Here is a 17,277-nt window from a genome sequence, read left to right as displayed (position 1 = left end):
TGCCAAGACTGTTGACTATGGAGCCAAGCAAACTAAAGCTGTGTACAATCTCAATCTCTTCACCATCCATCCTGATGCTGACAGTTGGTCCAGTGGTGAGAATCTTTGTTTTTCATGTAGTACAGCCAAATACAGGAGATCTTTCTCTATCCCATATTAAGGGCTGATACGGGTTATTTAGGCTTGCACTTCTCCAGAGCTAGGTGATCTGCCCCGGCCAGGGGCCTCCTCTTCCTTCCCAACACCCACATAAAATGCATTTCCCTCTGTCTAGAAACTCCAAAGCTGTCAAAGTCATTGACGTAGACTTGGAGCCAAGTTACTGTGTTTCCAAAGGTGTAAATCAGACAAGTGGCCATTCTGTATATTGTGCCTTCAGAGTTGCTGCCCAATACGTAGGTACACCACCTTCCCAAGACTCGTCTGTGGGGGTAGCGGCACGACTCCCTACGGGTTAAGTCACGTGAAAGAAACCAGAATCCACCTTCCTCCTTGTTGGCTGAATAACATTTCCTCTACTTTGTCTCTTTTAGGTCTCAAGTGTGATTTAGGGACCACCAGTCCAGTAAGCTGAGGATGAAGACGGACCCTCAGCCGCTGTGAAGGGAGTGTGGACGAACGGAGTGTGGACCAAACAGTGTCCATCTGCTTCCAGATTACCTTGTGTTCCCCTCCTAGTTGGCACTCTCCTCCTGAAGGGATATCTTTGGATTAGCAAAGACATTAGTACTGCAGAAGCAGGAACAAGGAAATGGTAAGTCCTAGGGAAAAATCTTTCAACCTCAAATGGATGGTATTGGATAGAATCTTTTGGGGGACCCATTATGCTCTGTAGGTCTGCAGTTTTCCCATAAGGAGTAAGGGTGCAAGCAGAGGCTCCTAGGATCACCCCAGACAGCCCCCTAATTGCATACTCTCGACATACTCAGCCATTTCTGTATCCAGCTCTTTCCTGTTGGGGATGTGTAAAATCACTTATGTGCTCATAGAGGTGGCCTCGTGCTCTGTTATCTCCAACCTCGTCCGTCATTGAAGGTTCTCTCCATGTTTAATGACAGAATGTCCTGTTCAGAACTCCCAGGTGGTCCAGCAGAAGATTAGCTGTGATTTTTCATATCCTTTGTATATTGTTGGGCTTTCTTTATTGTGTTTACCCCAGTGACGTGTTTTTTATGTATTGCGTTCAGACCTTTAGGTGTGGGGAATGAATGCTCTTGTATTCAACTTCCTCACCCCTTTCTTCCTATGCCTAGAGTTGGTGTTTGATCTCTGTAATTCTTGTCCATTCTTTGCACTCTGCAATTGAAGGTCTGCAGGAGTGGTGTGTAAGCAGTGGTCCTTCTAAACCAAAGCAGGGTGTGTTGTGGTCATTCCCGTCCCCCAGATGTTCAATGAGAGAATGATGGACATTTTTTTCCTAGTGCACCTTACAGCCTCAGAAAACCCACAGCGCTGTTGACTATTTCCTATTGGGTGGCAGTCACTTAGTGAGTCTTGAATTCTCGCATTACAACCAAAAATTAAAGCTCACTTTTCCAAAAGAAGCTAATCTCTGAAATATGGAAATTTAAGATCTTGGGGTACAGTTTTCACTCAAATTCATATTCTAGATTACTTGGCATATTTCTACTGAGAGTCATTTCCTCCTGTCTCCCTCAATATCTTGATCCTTTCTATATAATTTCTAGTTTTGTCCCTGAAGTAATTTTGATACCACCTTCTTCCAGTATTGGTCCCACCATAGTGGGTATTTCAGGTGCCATGGTCATTTGATAGTTGTTTTCTCCGTTGACAAAAAATATCTGTGTCTTTCTGATCAGTGGTACTTAGGGTACTAAGGAATTACCCAGATAATCCAAAAATTAGCCCTGTGCTGCTTCTGCTGTCCAGTAGTGTCCCAGAAATCCTGTGTGAATCGGGATTCTTAGGAGATAGGAGAAGCAGAGAGAAATCAGTCTGATTAGTATCCTCTCTGATGGTGGTAGGACCTACTGTTTTTCAGGGCCAAATTAAAAGTCTTCCTCCCCATGGTTTCATAGGCTGGTGAATAACGGTATTCCTAAAGATGGCATCCGAGTCTTTCAGAATCCCCGTAAGCCTCCTCCTTTGTTCTGGATTTTGGTCTTAAAGCCATTAACTGGGTTGCCTTTAGAATGTTGTGAAAGCACTTACCCACGTTATTCTCAAGACTTTCTTACTTTGGACAGGGCCCTTTGATAATCAACCAGTCCCTCTTGACTATGCAGCCCACACATATTCTGACGTGATCTGTCATCTGTTCTACTTGGTTTTATCAGAATTAGGTTTAGAATCAGAACCAACTCGTACGTCACCCTCCACTTGGGTTGGAGAAACCAAGTCAGAAGGGAGGGGATTGCTCAACTTTCTCCAGGGAATTCGTGGATCAATTCCATATAACTACATTGGTGTTGGCAGGGTCACTTCTTACCGTTAGGTCCCTAGAAGTCCCTGGTTTTTTTAGTTACATGATGCCATCAGTTTCTGGTATCAGGATCCTGGATATGTGTACCAAATCTTCAAGTATAAAAACTCTGATCCTGTGGAAAGTTGGAAAGAAGTCTTTTAGGCTGATCTGAGTGTCTTCCAGATCCTTGAATTAACTGCATGACTCATAGGCAATAATTATTGTCTTTACTGCAAAAGCACCTGACAAGGAAGGACGCCCTGCTTCAGAAAGTCCCAGCAAGTGTTTTTGTTTTTTAATTTTATTTTATTATTTTGTGTGTGTACTGTCATATCAGATCTGACTGGTACAGGAAGAGATTGTTCCTTCTTCTCCAGCAGAGCATCTGCTGGATTTGAACCGTGAACCTTTGGGATTTCAGTACACCTTCTTGCTACTAGGCCACCAGAGCTTGCCCCAGCAGGTATTTTATATACACAGGACATCCTGCTTGATCAAAATGCCCAGGTTTGCTCCTTGTGGTTTGCCTGGCAATTAAACCAACCAGAGGGTAGCTCAGGAGGGTTTCTAGACTTCATGGCACGTGAGAACATCTTTTTTCTCCCAGGCTGATTACATACAACAGTGTGTATGCCTACGCATAGGGAATATCCTCTCCTCATTCTTCAATCTTCTGATGGCCTCTACTTCTGTGGCTGCATTGAAGAGGCCTCATCACTGCTCATTGCTGTCTTGTGATAGGAGGTCCAGACACAATTTCCAGTTGTGAGGGATCTCAGTTCTCTGTGACTTGTCTTACCTGTGCTCTTTTTTTTTGGTGGCCTAGTGGCAAGAAGCTGCACTGCAATCCCAGAGCGTGCGGTTCGAATCCACCAAATGCTCTGCTGGAGAAGGGGGGACAATCTCCTCCTGTACCAGTCAGATCTGATTTGATGCTACACACACACACAAAAATAACCTGTGCTCTTTTTAAACATTTTAGTAATGTTTTTTTTCTATACAGTAAAATGAGGTGGGAAAAAAAAAACCAAGGAAACGTGGTGGTGGTGTTATGTGCTGGCAAGCCGCTTGTGGTTCATAGTGACCCGATATGTACAGCAACCCTAAACCCTGCTCTATTTCTTGCCAACCTTATAGTCTCCGACACACCTATACCCAATACCCAGTGATGGAATCAATCCATCTCATCAAGGGTCTTCCTCTCCTGTGCTGTCCCTCCACCTTCCCAAGCATGACGTCCCTCTCTGGGGATTAATCCCCCCTTGCCTCATGTCCACAGGATGTTAGATGGAGCTTTAGAATCCTTGCCTCCAATAAGCAACCTGGCTTCACCCTCTCCAGGACTAACCTGTTTGTTCTCCTAGCAGTCCGTGGCATATTCAGTATTCTTTTCCAGCATCTAAACTCAAAGGCATCAACTCTCCTTCTATGATCCCTAGTAATTGTCCAGCTCTCGGATGCATTGCACGTAATGGCAAAGAAGATGGCCTGAATCAGGTGCACCTTACTCTCCACAGTGACGTTGTTGCGCCTCAGTACCTTGGAAAGGTCTCTGACAGCAGACTTTCCCAAGGCCATGCATCTTTTGATTTCCTGGCTGCTGTTATGAACAGTGTTGATTAGGAAACATAGATGTTGAAAATGAGTCATTGCCGTGAATGAAGTTATGTTGTTGTTGTTATGTGCCGTCGAGTCGCTTGCAACTCATAGCGACCCTGTGTACAACAGCCCTAAACTCCGCTCTGTCCTGTGCCAATCGCACTGTCTCTGACACTCCCATTCTTCTAAAAGAGGCTTCTGTTGTCAGCACATGAATTTTTCAGGTTCTCGCTTGCTGGATTAAACTAAAGGGTGACCATCTGAAGAAGTTTTATTGCCATCTTTTTGTCAACCCTTGCTGTTGTTCTACCCGTTAAGACAGTAAGAAAATACAGCCCTTCTGCCGTGTTTCCATGATATGATTATGTCGTCTTCTGTTTAGTGTATACTGTATATTTTGTCAACTATTCTTAGACAGCTTTGCAAAAGAGATGAAATGGACTGTTCCTGACTGACTGATGTTCCTCATTCAGTCCGGTTTCTACTTTGTGATTCTTCCTTTTTTTTTTCTAGACCATGGAGTAACTGTGCATATTGGTCCCTCTGAAAGGCCCCCACTGTGAGTTTATGATTTGTTCTGGTAAAAGTAATAGCAGACCAGGTAAAAGAAGTGTCAAGGCAATGTCGTGTCATGTGCTTGACCTGGCATACAAGTCCATCATGGCCTTCAACGACAACTCTCCTTTGCTCAGTTCCCCAGCTCCTCCTTCGTGTCCCTTGGGTTTCTATATTTGCGGGAAGGTCTCTCACAGACTCAGATACATCAGAAAAATTACTTAGCTGACAGTAGGTCTACAGGCTGGTTTTGTAGACACTGGTGAGCGATGGGCCAGCGTCCTGTCGACTGTGATTTGTGGAGCAGTTGTGTGGTGACGGTGGGTGATGCAGGGTGGTGGTGCAGAGAGTGGTGAGCAATGGGCCGGGCTGGATGCACCTGGATACCGTGTTCCAGGAGAGCTGGTGTTCCAAAGAGAGAGCGACCAGCACTGAGGTCTCGTGAGCTTCTATCATCCTATAGTCCAGTGTGTCCCATTCTAATCTTTCCCCTTGACAGCATCAGTACTTCAGGACAAAATAAACCATTAATGACTGACTAGGAATAGGACCTTAAAAGCAAACCTTAGGCACCCACATGCAGGTATTTCAGTCTGTGATAAATCTGACAGGGCTTAATCAAAGAGGCAGTGAGCGCACTAAGTGAAGGAACAAGTCTGATTTTCTGTGTCAATCTTGATAGAAACTAGTACTTTTGTCTTCTCAGTGCGATTTCTGGGGTTTCTAGGTGTGTCAGGCTCCTACTTGGCTCTTGTTTTTGCTGGTGAACATGGCACCTTGTTGATCCAGAATACATTGTGTGTTCCAGGCACCGCTGTTCCTGGAGGACGTAGTCATCCTCTTCAGCCAGACAGAGTGGGCTTTGCTGAATGTCCCTCAGAAGAAACTCTACAGGGAGGTGATGACGGAAACAATGAAAACCCTGGACTTCATTGGTAAAAATTGCATTTTCTGCATATTTAAATTTTTTAATGCACATGAGATTAATTTGTGGACATTCCTTTTGAACTTGGACTGAAGAACTGGAATGCAAGTTTCTATAACACAGACGTGGTCACTTAGCTTTTGGCATTCATGTATGGAGAATGACTCATTGATGTGGCCTGTGTCTGATGGGACATTTTCGCTTCCTGTGATTCAAGGGACTCAGGTGTGTAACTCTCATCGGTTTATCAGCTTGATGGCTCTGGAATCAGAGGAAAGTCTTTGGAGCAGTGGGAATAGAACTTCTGGATTAGGAACCGCTATGAAGTCGTGGATTTTCCAATGATCCTGCTTCTATTGATAGACTGGCATTTATGTGAAGCGTGTCGACACAGTCTCTTTTTGCTTGAGGAGACAATGTCAGACATCACTGCAGGTTCTTTTTCTGAACTCGTAGTCCGGTCATGGACCCACTTTTCTGTGTTTCATATTTGTCCTGTGTGACGTGATGTGTGTGCTGTAAGATAGTAGGTGTGTGCTGTGAGATACTGTGTGTGCACTCTTGTGATTGTCTTTATGTAATTTAAGAGTCTTCCAGATGAAAATCATTTCTATGATAACACATTTAAGTTTTCTCAAACGCTGCCCAGGGAATAGTTGTTTCTCATTAGGAAAGCATGCCTACATTCGTGTTTGTTCACAGGAGTCTCTCCTCTCTTACGTCATTCCTCTCTGTGTCATCGTGTCCAACCTGGCTTCATTTTTGTGGCAGGCATTGAAAACGTTCGTGATGGAAAAGCATTATCCTCTGAATGTAGACTGTTGAAACTCTTAAAGACTCCCCGTCGTCAGCCTTTAGGAAAACTTGCAAAAGTCCTTGGCAGAAAAGATCTACATAGAAAGCAAGAGGACACTTTGAGGTGAGTATCCTGCAGATGAGAAATAAGACCTTGTAGCAAACGTAGTTGCTTGGAGTCAGCTGTCAGAAAGTCTCAGGATTGATGGTACCAATTCCAGAAAGAGCATTTTTGGTAGATTGTGATGTATCAGCCTTCTTGAGGGAAGTTCCACACGTCTTCATTGTTCTTTATCATGGGTCAATGGGAACATATTTATTTACAATTCTGTATTGTCTCTTATTTCCCAGAAGTCACCTGTCTGAAGGGATGGAGGACAGCCACTCTGGGAAAGCCTTCCTCAGAATTCCACATCTTCCCTGCTGGCAAAACAGTCGTGTGGAGGTGAACCCGCTGAGGACTTGCATTGGTGAGAGCAGCTATGGATGTCACACATGTGGGCAACATTTCTGCACCTTCTCATTATTTTGGATCCATGTTGTAGATGAGCATAAATGGACAGAAAACTCTGAGATCTTTATTAATCCTTTTCCTTTAGTTTCCCACAAAGCATTTACTTTTCCATATAAGCTTTGTAAATGTAAGGAAAATGGGAACATCTTTGTTTATTCCTCCTCCCTTCTGAGTAAATCCGACGTCTCAGTAGATCAAAGCCTTCCTAGTGCAGACAAGCCATTTCCATGCAAGGCGTGTAGAAAATCCTACAGTTGTCTCTCAGAGCTAAGGAGACGTGAGAGAACACACAGAGATGAGAAAGTATCTGAACGTGAGCAGTGTTGGAAAAGCTTTCCTCACCGTGCTCGGCTAAGTGTACGTGCAAGAGGTTGCTTAGAGCAGAGACCTTCTGAATGTAAGAAAAGTAAGGAGTCATGCTTGCAGCCACGTGACCTCACTGCTCATAGAAGAATTCACCCAGCAGACAGACCGTACGAATGCCAGGACTGTAGGAAAACCTATAAAGTCTCCTATCAGCTCAAAATCCATAGACGAATTCACACAGGGGAGAGGCCTTATGAATGTCAGGACTGTGGGAAATCCTATAAAGTCTCCTATCAGCTCAAAATCCATAGGCGAATTCACACAGGAGAGAGGCCTTATGAATGCAAGGAATGTGGGAAAACTTTTATCCACTTAAGTCAATTCTATACACATAGACGAATTCACACAGGAGAAAGACCCTATGTATGTAAGGAATGTGGGAAAGCCTTTGCAGAATCAGGGAACCTCAATAAACATAGGCGGGTTCACACAGCAGAGACACCGTATGCGTGTAAGGACTGTGGGACATTCTTTACACACTTGAGTCAGTTCTATACACATAGGCAGATTCACACGGGAGAGAAACTGTATCAGTGTACGGAGTGTAGGAAAACCTTCAGACAGTCAAGACTCCTTCATCGACATAGACTTATTCACACAAGAGAGGGACGTTATGAATGTAAGGAATGCGGGAAGACTTTTGTAGACGCACCTGGACTCAGTAAACATAGACGAAGTCACACAGGGCAGAGACCTTACGAGTGTCAGGACTGTGGAAAAGCATTCTTATACAAAAGCGACCTCAAAACACACAGACGAATTCACACAGGAGAGAAACCTTATGAGTGCAAGGAATGTGGAAGAGGCTTTTCATACAGATGTGTCTTCAACACACATAGACGCATTCACACCGGAGAGAGACCTTATGTGTGTAAGGACTGTGGCAAAACCTTTATAGAGTTCAGTAAGCTCAGTGGTCATAGACGGATTCACACAGGAGTGAGGCCTTACGCGTGTGAGGCCTGTGGGAAAACTTTCAGCCACTCGGGTCCCCTTAAAAGGCACAGACTTACTCACATGGACCAGAAACCTTATGAATGTAAGGATTGTGGCAAAACCTTCGTAGACTCCCCTGGGCTCAAGAAACATAGACGCATTCACACAGGAGAGAGACCTTATGAATGTGAAGAATGTGGAAAAACCTTCAAGCAGTCAAGTCACCTCACTGTCCATCGAAGAATTCACACAGGAGAGAGACCTTACGAATGTCCGGAGTGTGGAAAGACTTTTGCTGCGATTTCCACCCTTCATGTCCATAGAGGAGTTCACACAAGGGAGAGACATCATCAATGTGAGGAGTGCGGAGAAACCTTTCATCTCCTTAGCCGCCTCGTTGAACATAGAACAGTTCACACGGGAGAGAGACCGTACACATGTGAAGACTGTGGCAAAACATTTTCACAATCCGGACACTTGCGTCGACATAGAAAAGTTCAAACAGAAGGGAAATCTTATGCGTGTCAGACGTGTGGGAAAACATTTTCTCTTCCTGCTTGCCTAAGAGAGCATCTAAGAAGGCACACAGGACAGAGACCTTATACCTGTCAGGACTGTGGGAAAACATTTCCATACTCCAGACACTTGCAAAGTCATAGGAGAATTCGAATCAAAGGGAAATCTTACGAATGTAAGAACTGTGAGAAAACCTTTTCTACACCTGCTTGCCTAAGAGAACATGGAAGAATTCACCCAGGAGAGAGACGTTATACGTGCGAGGACTGTGGGAAAACATTTTCAACATCGAGAAACTTCCGTAAACATAGAAGAATTCCAACAGAAGGGAAATCTTATGAATGTAACAATTGCAAGAAAACTTTTTCCGCGCCTGCTTGCTTAAGAGAACATGGAAGAATTCACACAGGAGAGAGATCTTTTACGTGTGAAGAATGTGGGAGAACATTTTCACAAGCAGGAAACTTCCGTAGACATAGAAGCATTCCAACAGAAGGGAAATCTTACGACTGTAAGAAATGTGAGAGAACATTTTCTACCCCTGCTTGTCTAAGAGAACATGGAAGAAATCACACCGAAGAGCGACCTCGTAAATGTGAGTAAGGAGGGAAAATATTTTTTTGAAGGTTTTACTGACTAATGTTTGTTGTTGTTATGTGCCGTCGAGTCGTTTGCGACTCATAGCGACCCTATGCACAACAGCCCTAAACCCTCCCTGCTTTATCCTGCGCCAACCGCACCACTGCCTCTGACACACCCATCCCGATTACCCCAGTCACTGAATCAATCCATCTCATAGAGGGTCTTCCCCTCCGGCGCTGTCCCTCCATCCTCCCAAGCATGATGTCCCTCTCTGAGGACCTGTCCCTCCTGGCAACATGTCCAAAGTGTGTCAGACGAAGCCCCAGAATCCTTGCCTCCAAGGAGTAGCTTGGTTTAATCCTCTCCAAGATGAATCTGTTTGTTTTCCTGGCAGTCCATGGTACATTCAGTACTCTTCTCCAGCACCACAGCTCAAAGGCATCCACTCTCCTTCTGTCCTTCCTAGTCATTGTCCAACTCTCTGATGCATAACAAGCGATTGCAAATACCATGGCCTGTATCAGGTGCACCTTAGTCTCTAGAGAGACACTGTTGCTCCTGAGTACTTTAGAGAGGTCCCTAACAGCAGACTTTCCCATCGCAATACTACACTTTTTGATTTCCTGACTGCTGGTGCCAAGAGTGTTCAGCAGTAAGTGCATGAGGTCCTCCTCATGCAGGAATTTCAAAAGAGAGAGACCCTTACGACTGTCAGGAATGTGGGAAAACCTTGTCACCATTCGGAAGCTGCATTGTACATGAAAGGTCACACTAGAGAGAGAACTCAGCAAAGTAAGGAAAGAATGGGGAAATTTTTGTGACATGAACATTGTACCCAAGATGAGCCCTCTGAATGTAAGGAATTTGGGGCAACCTTTCCACAGTGACACAGCAGACACCTCTTATGACCATCAGCAATGGTAAACTGGCGCAGGCTGCTCCAGTCAGGAGGGGCTTGTAAGCCTGAGGTCTAGGGTCTCAAAGAGGGAACATGAAGGTGGGTAGAAGTTCGGCGAAGGAACGATGAAAGAACACGAGACAAACAGTCAAGTGATCGTAATGATTTTAATTCTAAGTCTTTCTCATTCTTCTTTTTCTTCCTTCTTTCTTTCCTGCTAATTGCATTTAGCATGATACATTTATATTCCATTTTTATAATTAGGGGCTTAATCAACAGCCAGAAAAACAACAAAAGTAAGAATAACGTTTACATTCTTTTCTTGCACATAGCTATTTTTTATGGTCACGGTTCCTTGATAACTGGAGAGCTTGGTGGCTTTTTACTTAAACAATTTCTTTTTAAACCAGTTTTTAAACCTGTTCTTCAGCTTGTTTGGGTTACAAAGTTACAAAGTAAAAAAGTTACATTTTAAATTTAAGCTGATACATTTTACATTTTTAGCTGAATTTACAATATTATTTATTTCCATTCAAAAGACAACACTTTTACACTTTCCATTATTCCACGGGTGATCACTATCTTAATAAGGGGGTTTAGGTTCATACAAAGGATGTTTTGGGTTATAATATTGCATAAATTCATCATTCCAATCTCATGTCTCATGATCTATTTTACCACCTATACCTCGCATAACATCTTTCCTTTGGTCACTTTCAAACCTTTTGAAAAATATATCCCAAAAACCATCAGGGTGTTTTGCATTAAATTAATCGTATTTTCCAGTATATGGAAGAGGTTTATTTGTAGGCTCTGGACTTCTGTAAGGGCCTTTCCCAATAGAGGGATGCACAAACAACCATTACCTAATAGATAAACAAAACTTGATGTTCTCATGGTGGGGGGCAAGGGTCTGGTTTTATTCTTTGAAGGAGTTTTAGTAATGCTAAGAGAACCAGAGGTAATGTTTGCGTATTAAGGTTGTCACCTCCATTTAGTTCTTTCCTGGAAACATTTAACAAACTTTTAGTAAAAACACTTTGTGTAAAGAACACAGCTTTTTTTCCCCTGTCCCACATAGAAAACATAAAGAGACAATAGAAGAGAAATTACAGAAAGGCCAAGAACCATCATGGAGAAAGCACATGTTCCAAGAGGCTGACTTCCTTGAAGTTTTCACCTCAATCGGGTGATTTTGTCACGCAGACTCCTTTGGAGTTGGTGTGGCAGTAGACAACAGTTATCCATCCTTCCCTTCTCACTGGGCATTTTTTTACAGTCACCCTGCAAACAGGCTGCGTGAATTAGGAATATAGGACTGTGTTCAGTCAGTTTTCTGCCTTCCCCGGGCACCTGACAACTCTCACTCAAAGGGACAGATGGTTAAGAAAAATGTTGTTGTCAAGTGCCGTCTAGTCGTAGGCGACTCATAGCGACCCTAGGAACAAAAGTCCTCGACACTTGCGTGCGTGACTTTCCTCCTCTCTCCAGGTTCATAGAGTTTCCAGAGCCAAGCTATTACAGAAGTGGGTGCCACTCCTGCTGCTTTTCTAACCTTGTTTTGATCAGGACGCTTCACCAAACGCTGTCCACCATGGGTAACCAACCATTCTTGCATTTGACTCATCAGTGTCACAGTGTTCGACTTCACAGCACCCATGCCTCTGAACACCAAGTGGACAGACCAGGGTTACACGACCTAGAAGAATGTTTCACCAAAAACAAATATTCTAGGTTTTTAAGAGAGTGTTTGTCATCAAAGTGGAGCAGGCTTGAGTCTCCAAGAGCTCTATTTTTCCAATCAGCTGCGGGGACTTTTAATTTCTACTAATAAAATGGCAGATGAATTCATTTACTGTTCCCCAGAGCAGGAGAGGAAACTAGGCCTGGCCCTGCAGGGAATCATGAACCTGATTTCCTCCAGGTCTGCTGTGAGCAAAAATGCTAACAGGCACAAATTGTCGTCATCACGTCTTTGGAAAAAATAATAAGGACAATCGCAATTGTTCTAACAGAACATGTGATTGGGCTAAAGAGTGTCAAGTAGGAGAGGAAAGATATGTAAAGATGGCAAACCCATTGTGTGATCTCTGCTGGCCAGGATGCTGGATTTTTTTGTTTTGTTTTTGATTTTATCATTCTATTAGTGTGTGTGTGTGTGTGTGTGTGTGTGTGTGTGTGTGTGTGCGCGCGCGTGTGTGCGTGTACCGTCAAATCGGATCTGACTGGTCCAGGAGGAGATTGTCCCTCCTTTCCCGGCAGAGCATCTGGTGGATTTCAGCCGTGCGCCTCTGGGATTGCAGTGCAGCTTCTTGCCACTAGGCCACCAGAGCTCCCCTGGAAGCAGGGTTTTGAAGTACAATTTTCCCTACCAAAGACTCACTCTTCCCCAAATCTCCAAATGTCTCCAGACAGTATGCAGGAGATTGTGTTTTCACTACTGCATTGATTAGTCTTCCCTGATCCTGTTTCATAGGAGAAGTGTCATTCTGTCTGGGGAACTCAAGGATACTTGCAGAGGTTCTGATTTTTGCCACGTGCATGGAGTTCTTCAGGGTTTGTCGAAGCTGCATCTATTTTGATCATTGTGGTACATTGAGAATTTGTAAATGTGAGATTTGGCAGTCACTTGTTCCAGTTTTTTCATTTCCAACTTGCAATTATTCTTTCTCGAAATCATAAAGTCATTGAAATTTTTCTTCATTAAAATGATAAAGCCATTGATTCTGATGAATACAACTGCAAAACATATGATTGGGGAGGATGGTTTTTTTATAAATTTTCAAGTCTGTAGTTGATGTTTTTCATGCAATTAATAAAGGTCTTATTTGTACAGGAGGTTTTGTTTCCTGAATGACTTTTCTGATCTTGTTAGGACAAAGTGCACCATTTTACTGTTCTGTCTCTTTCAGGGTGACACTCGGTGAGCGTGCCAGTGTTCTGCTTGGCTTTATGTACTTAATTGTCACAGCAGACCAGGTGTGGACAGTACGTCCAACATCTGTGAGTGTCTTGGCCAACATCTGTGAGTGTCTTGGCCATGCACCGAAACCACAGTATTAACAAAATCATTCACTGTCCGAAGTCTCTGTTGACTAAACTTTCGTAGTTTGCTGTCCATTGCATGTGAGGTGTATCCTTCCTTTGAAGTAGAGGAGAGACTGAAAACTCTGTTTCTTCACCCTGACAACTTAGAAACTTGGTTGGAGAGGAGAGTGATTCTCACAGATTCTGCCTTAGGAACGCTTTAGTGCCCTTGGGAAAAACATCAGTCCTAAATGTTTCATATCCAGAATGTGTCAAGGTTCATCAACCACTCAACCCCATGCCCATATACCATCGTAAACATTAGCAATTGTGAATGTTCTCCCCCAAAAAATATACTACAATTGTTGACATGGTTTACATTCACATGGTCTGTCCCTGTTTACCAGCAGGCCTGATGTCAAGTCATTTAACACTTGAAATTATATGCTGTGTCATTGCTCATTCTTGTCTCCCCCTCCTATCTATCCAGTGGGCACTGACCCTGCACCCTGTTTCCAAGGCTGTACAGTTGTACAGGAATAGACGGCCCTTGTTTTTCTGTGGATCATTTGGTGCATTTGAACCTCCAGAGGAATAGCCCTTTGGGTTTTAGCAATGCAACTACCTCTAAGTCATCACAAAACTACTCAGCTCATTGCAGGCCAGACAGAACTGACTCCTAGCTGATGCTGCATCTGCTCTCTTGGGCTGTTGTCAGTGCACAGGACGAGATTGCCCATCACACTCTTGTGGACCCCTGGTGGATCTGAACCCGCCGTGGTGCCATCCTCAGGTCAGCACACCAGCTCCCTCCGTGCTTTCCCACCACAGCGCCCACGTGAGTCCTTAGAGAGATGCCTTGTCAAATCCACATGACTTGGCACGTCATTCCTGCAAGGATCGCTGCTGACAAAATGAGTTGACGTGAATGTGGTACAGTTGTTTGTGGATTTGAACATAGGCCAGCTTTTGTTAGGAAAACGTCCTGTTTCTCTAAAATGTTAAATAATTGTCCCTTGTTGAACGATGATGAACCAGTCAATCAGTAACTAAACGTTTTGCCATCACAATCTATATGGTGACCATTTGGCAGTCTGCTCCTGTAAAGTTTTGAGATACTTTGTTTTGTTTATGTTTTTTTTTAATTAATTTTAATGGAAGTTTACAGAGACTTAGGGTCTCCAGTCATTCATTTTTGTACTTTTCTCCCTTCCTCCCAATTCACTCTTTTCCTTGAAAAGAAATAAAAACTCTTTCATTGTTATGCAATCCCCTCCCCCCACCCTGCCCCCAAGTCAATTCCATTATGCAGCTGTCACTCAAGACTTCTGTGATGACAAGAACAGCCAATCATATAGCCCTTTTAAACAGTTCTTTCCCTCATCTGTTTCAATGCAATCTATATCATTCCTCCCGTCCTTTTCTGTCTCCCCTCAACCCTCATGTTAGAATAGTAGCCCTCTGCAGTATTTGTCCTTTTGTGACTGAGATGTTCCACTCAGCATAATGTCCTCCAGGGTCATCCATTTTATACATTTTATGAGATACTTGGGTTTCAATGTTGCATAGTATTCCATTCTGTAAATAGACCAGAGCTTCTCCATACATTCGTTTGTCCATGGACACTTGGGTGTGTTTCCAGCTCTTTGCTATTGTGAACAAAGCCCCAATAAACATAGGTGTGCATATATCTGCCTGGGTGGCAGTTATGATCTCTTTGGGGTATATTCCCATTAGTGGAATTGCTGGGTCAAATGGTATTTCTATTTGCAACTTTTTAAGAAAGAGCTATAGAGCCTTCCATAGTGGTTGCACCATTTTTATACTCGCACCAACAGTGAATAAGGGTTCCAGTTTCTCCACAACCTCGCCAGCATTTTTTGCTTGCTGTTCCGTTAAATTTTGCTTTTCTGACTTGGTTGAGATGACATATCCTAGTTGTTTTGAGATTTAAGGTACTATTTTGAAGACCTAGCAACGTGAATCCTAAATCTCCTATGACATACAGCAAGAAGAGATAAGTTCTCAAGTTTATTGTTCATTTGATCTATTCAGATTTATCATGAGTAGTATATGAGTTTACACCATAAGATTATTTGTACTGTGATGTATGTGTACTAGCGAGTTCTCAAAGCTTATCGTCCTCGATACTTGTGGGTGTTCATCGATGATCACCAAAGCCATTGAATTTACTTGGTTTACAACTGATTGCTATCTTTTGAGTAGAGTGTGTCTCGGAGCTACTATATGAACAGTCCTTCATGATGCTGTCACCTGGGCTTTCCTCATCATCTTGAGACCCACTTGATGCCATCACTGTGACATGTCATTAAATGGCTTCCTTCTTTCCCCTGATAATCTACCTTAGCATGATGTCACTTCCTAAGGAACAGCCTCTTAGCAACTTTCCCAAAGTATGAGAGAAAGCGTTGCCATCTAAGAGGGGTGTTTCTGTCCCATAGAGGGCCATGGTGTTAACTAGTGACAAAAGCTGACTCTTTTTTTAAAAAAAAAAAAACATTTTTCAGTGAGTTTGAAAGTTTGAACCACTAAGATTTCAGGTGGAAAGCCTTTAGCTTGGTCAAGTTGGTTCCTGGTGGGTTTTTGATCTAGCTAACTGTATTTTTAATGAGAAATACTAGAAGGTAAATCACAGAAAATATTCTTTCCTGAAGGATGGCCTCTCCTTTTCTTCAAGGGGCACTTCATTCTTTGTGATCCATCACGAGAAAATCCAGCTTGTTTTGTGCCTCACTCAGTTCCTGTTTAAGCATGGCTTGCCACCACCCAGCAGTTCTTAATGTGTGTATTCCAAATGGAGGTTGTGAATCTATGAAAGAGCACTGAAGAAGCAACAGAGACACAGACATTGTATTTTTTATTGAGTGTCAGTGGAGTAAAAATGAGCAATTGGAGGGAGCTCTGGTAGCCTAGTGGCAAGACGCTGCACTGCAATCCCAGAGGTACGCGGTTCAAATCCACCAGATGCTCTGCTGGAGAAGGAGGGGGCAATCTCCTCCTGTACCAGTCAGATCTGATTTGACGGTACACGTAAAAATAATACAATTTTTAAAAAAATGAGCAATCGGATGGGATCCTGTACAATTTCTACAGAGGGTTTTCTTAGCTATCATCATCATAGGAATAAATCGACAGAGCCCATGGGTGTATTTCAGCAACTTACTTCAAATTTAGCAGTGATGTCTTGGGATGTCATCTCTATGGATTTCCATTGTAATCCCAGATGGGGCAATGGTGGTCGTTCAAAAGTACAAGGGGCTTTCATTGCCAAGTGTGACATTGACCTAGCATTTTGTGACCCATCAAATCCTGATGTTCGGTCAGCTCTGAGTTGCTTTGGGTGTGAATACAATGAACTTACATCCTAGCAGGCCACCCTTAAAACACTTTCCTTTGTACCATCAGGGAATCTTATACAGAGGTGATCTCTATTTTCCTAACGTATGATATGGTAGGAAGTTCCAGGTCTGATGTATCCTGTAGTTATTGCTGTTAGGTTGGTTCCAAATCCCCTTTGATCACCCAGCAGGTCTCCAAGGCTTTAAACTGAATTGGATGACACTGGTCATCTCCCATGCACAAGAGGCGGATTTCTAGAGATGGCAATGACCTATGGTCAGCTGCATAGCCCCCTATGGACTGAGAAGATGAAGGATTGACCTCCACAACACTCCTAACCCTAACCCCCTATATATGCTGTGGGGATAATGACCTCTTCTCCCCTCAGTGGCTCCACCCCCCCCCCATGGCTGCAAATCCCTTGATCTCCACTTTATCATTTGACTTGACCCATTGAAGGAGACACCAGGCTCCCGACCTGAGTGACAGTGCCCTACTCCCAAGGTCTGACCTTGGATCTGTCACTTGCAAATCCAGGAGACCTGCCTGCCCAGCTTCTCCGAAGACCCTGGTGCCCAGATGCCAGCGCTTCAGGGCGTGGAGTCAAGCGCTTCTGCAGAGAGAAAAGCACATCATTGCGGTGGGGAAATGAGCGTTGTCCTCTCATTGTTGTTGTGGTTGTTATGTGCTGTCGAGTCAGAGCCTCAGAATCCTTGCCTCCAAGGAGCCACCCGGTTTAACCCTTTCCAGGACAAATCTGTTTGTTTTCCTAGCAGTCC

At 43.6% G+C, this 17,277-nt stretch overlaps 1 protein-coding gene and 1 pseudogene across 1 annotated transcript; both read left to right on the top strand.

The window, feature by feature from the left end:
* The first annotated feature begins 4,952 nt into the window (after positions 1 to 4,952).
* Positions 4,953 to 10,174, top strand: LOC102845029 (zinc finger protein 420-like). The gene is made up of 3 exons (XM_006902429.1): positions 4,953 to 5,020; positions 7,263 to 8,050; positions 10,098 to 10,174. Exons 1-3 carry the CDS (start codon positions 4,953 to 4,955, stop codon positions 10,172 to 10,174), a joined length of 933 nt encoding a protein of 310 aa, XP_006902491.1.
* A 30-nt stretch (positions 10,175 to 10,204) lies between these two features.
* Positions 10,205 to 17,277, top strand: part of LOC102844620 — a 28,384-nt pseudogene continuing 21,311 nt past the window's right edge.

This window comes from Elephantulus edwardii, unplaced genomic scaffold (assembly GCF_000299155.1).
Source record: "Elephantulus edwardii isolate Elephantulus edwardi_28Jun2011 unplaced genomic scaffold, EleEdw1.0 scaffold00410, whole genome shotgun sequence".
NCBI lineage: Eukaryota > Metazoa > Chordata > Mammalia > Macroscelidea > Macroscelididae > Elephantulus > Elephantulus edwardii.
Note: the sequence above shows the minus strand (reverse complement) of the source record. Positions and strands in the feature narration are given on the sequence as shown.

Bases quoted from the DNA above. Each gene is read 5' to 3' on its own strand.
- LOC102845029 (XM_006902429.1), top strand. From the start codon at position 4,953: ATGCACCTGGATACCGTGTTCCAGGAGAGCTGGTGTTCCAAAGAGAGA. The intron at 5,021-7,262 runs GTGAGCTTCTAT...CACTGCTCATAG, and splicing joins GCGACCAGCACTGAGGTCTC to AAGAATTCACCCAGCAGACA. The intron at 8,051-10,097 runs GTAAGGACTGTG...ACCTTTCCACAG, and splicing joins CGGAGAGAGACCTTATGTGT to TGACACAGCAGACACCTCTT.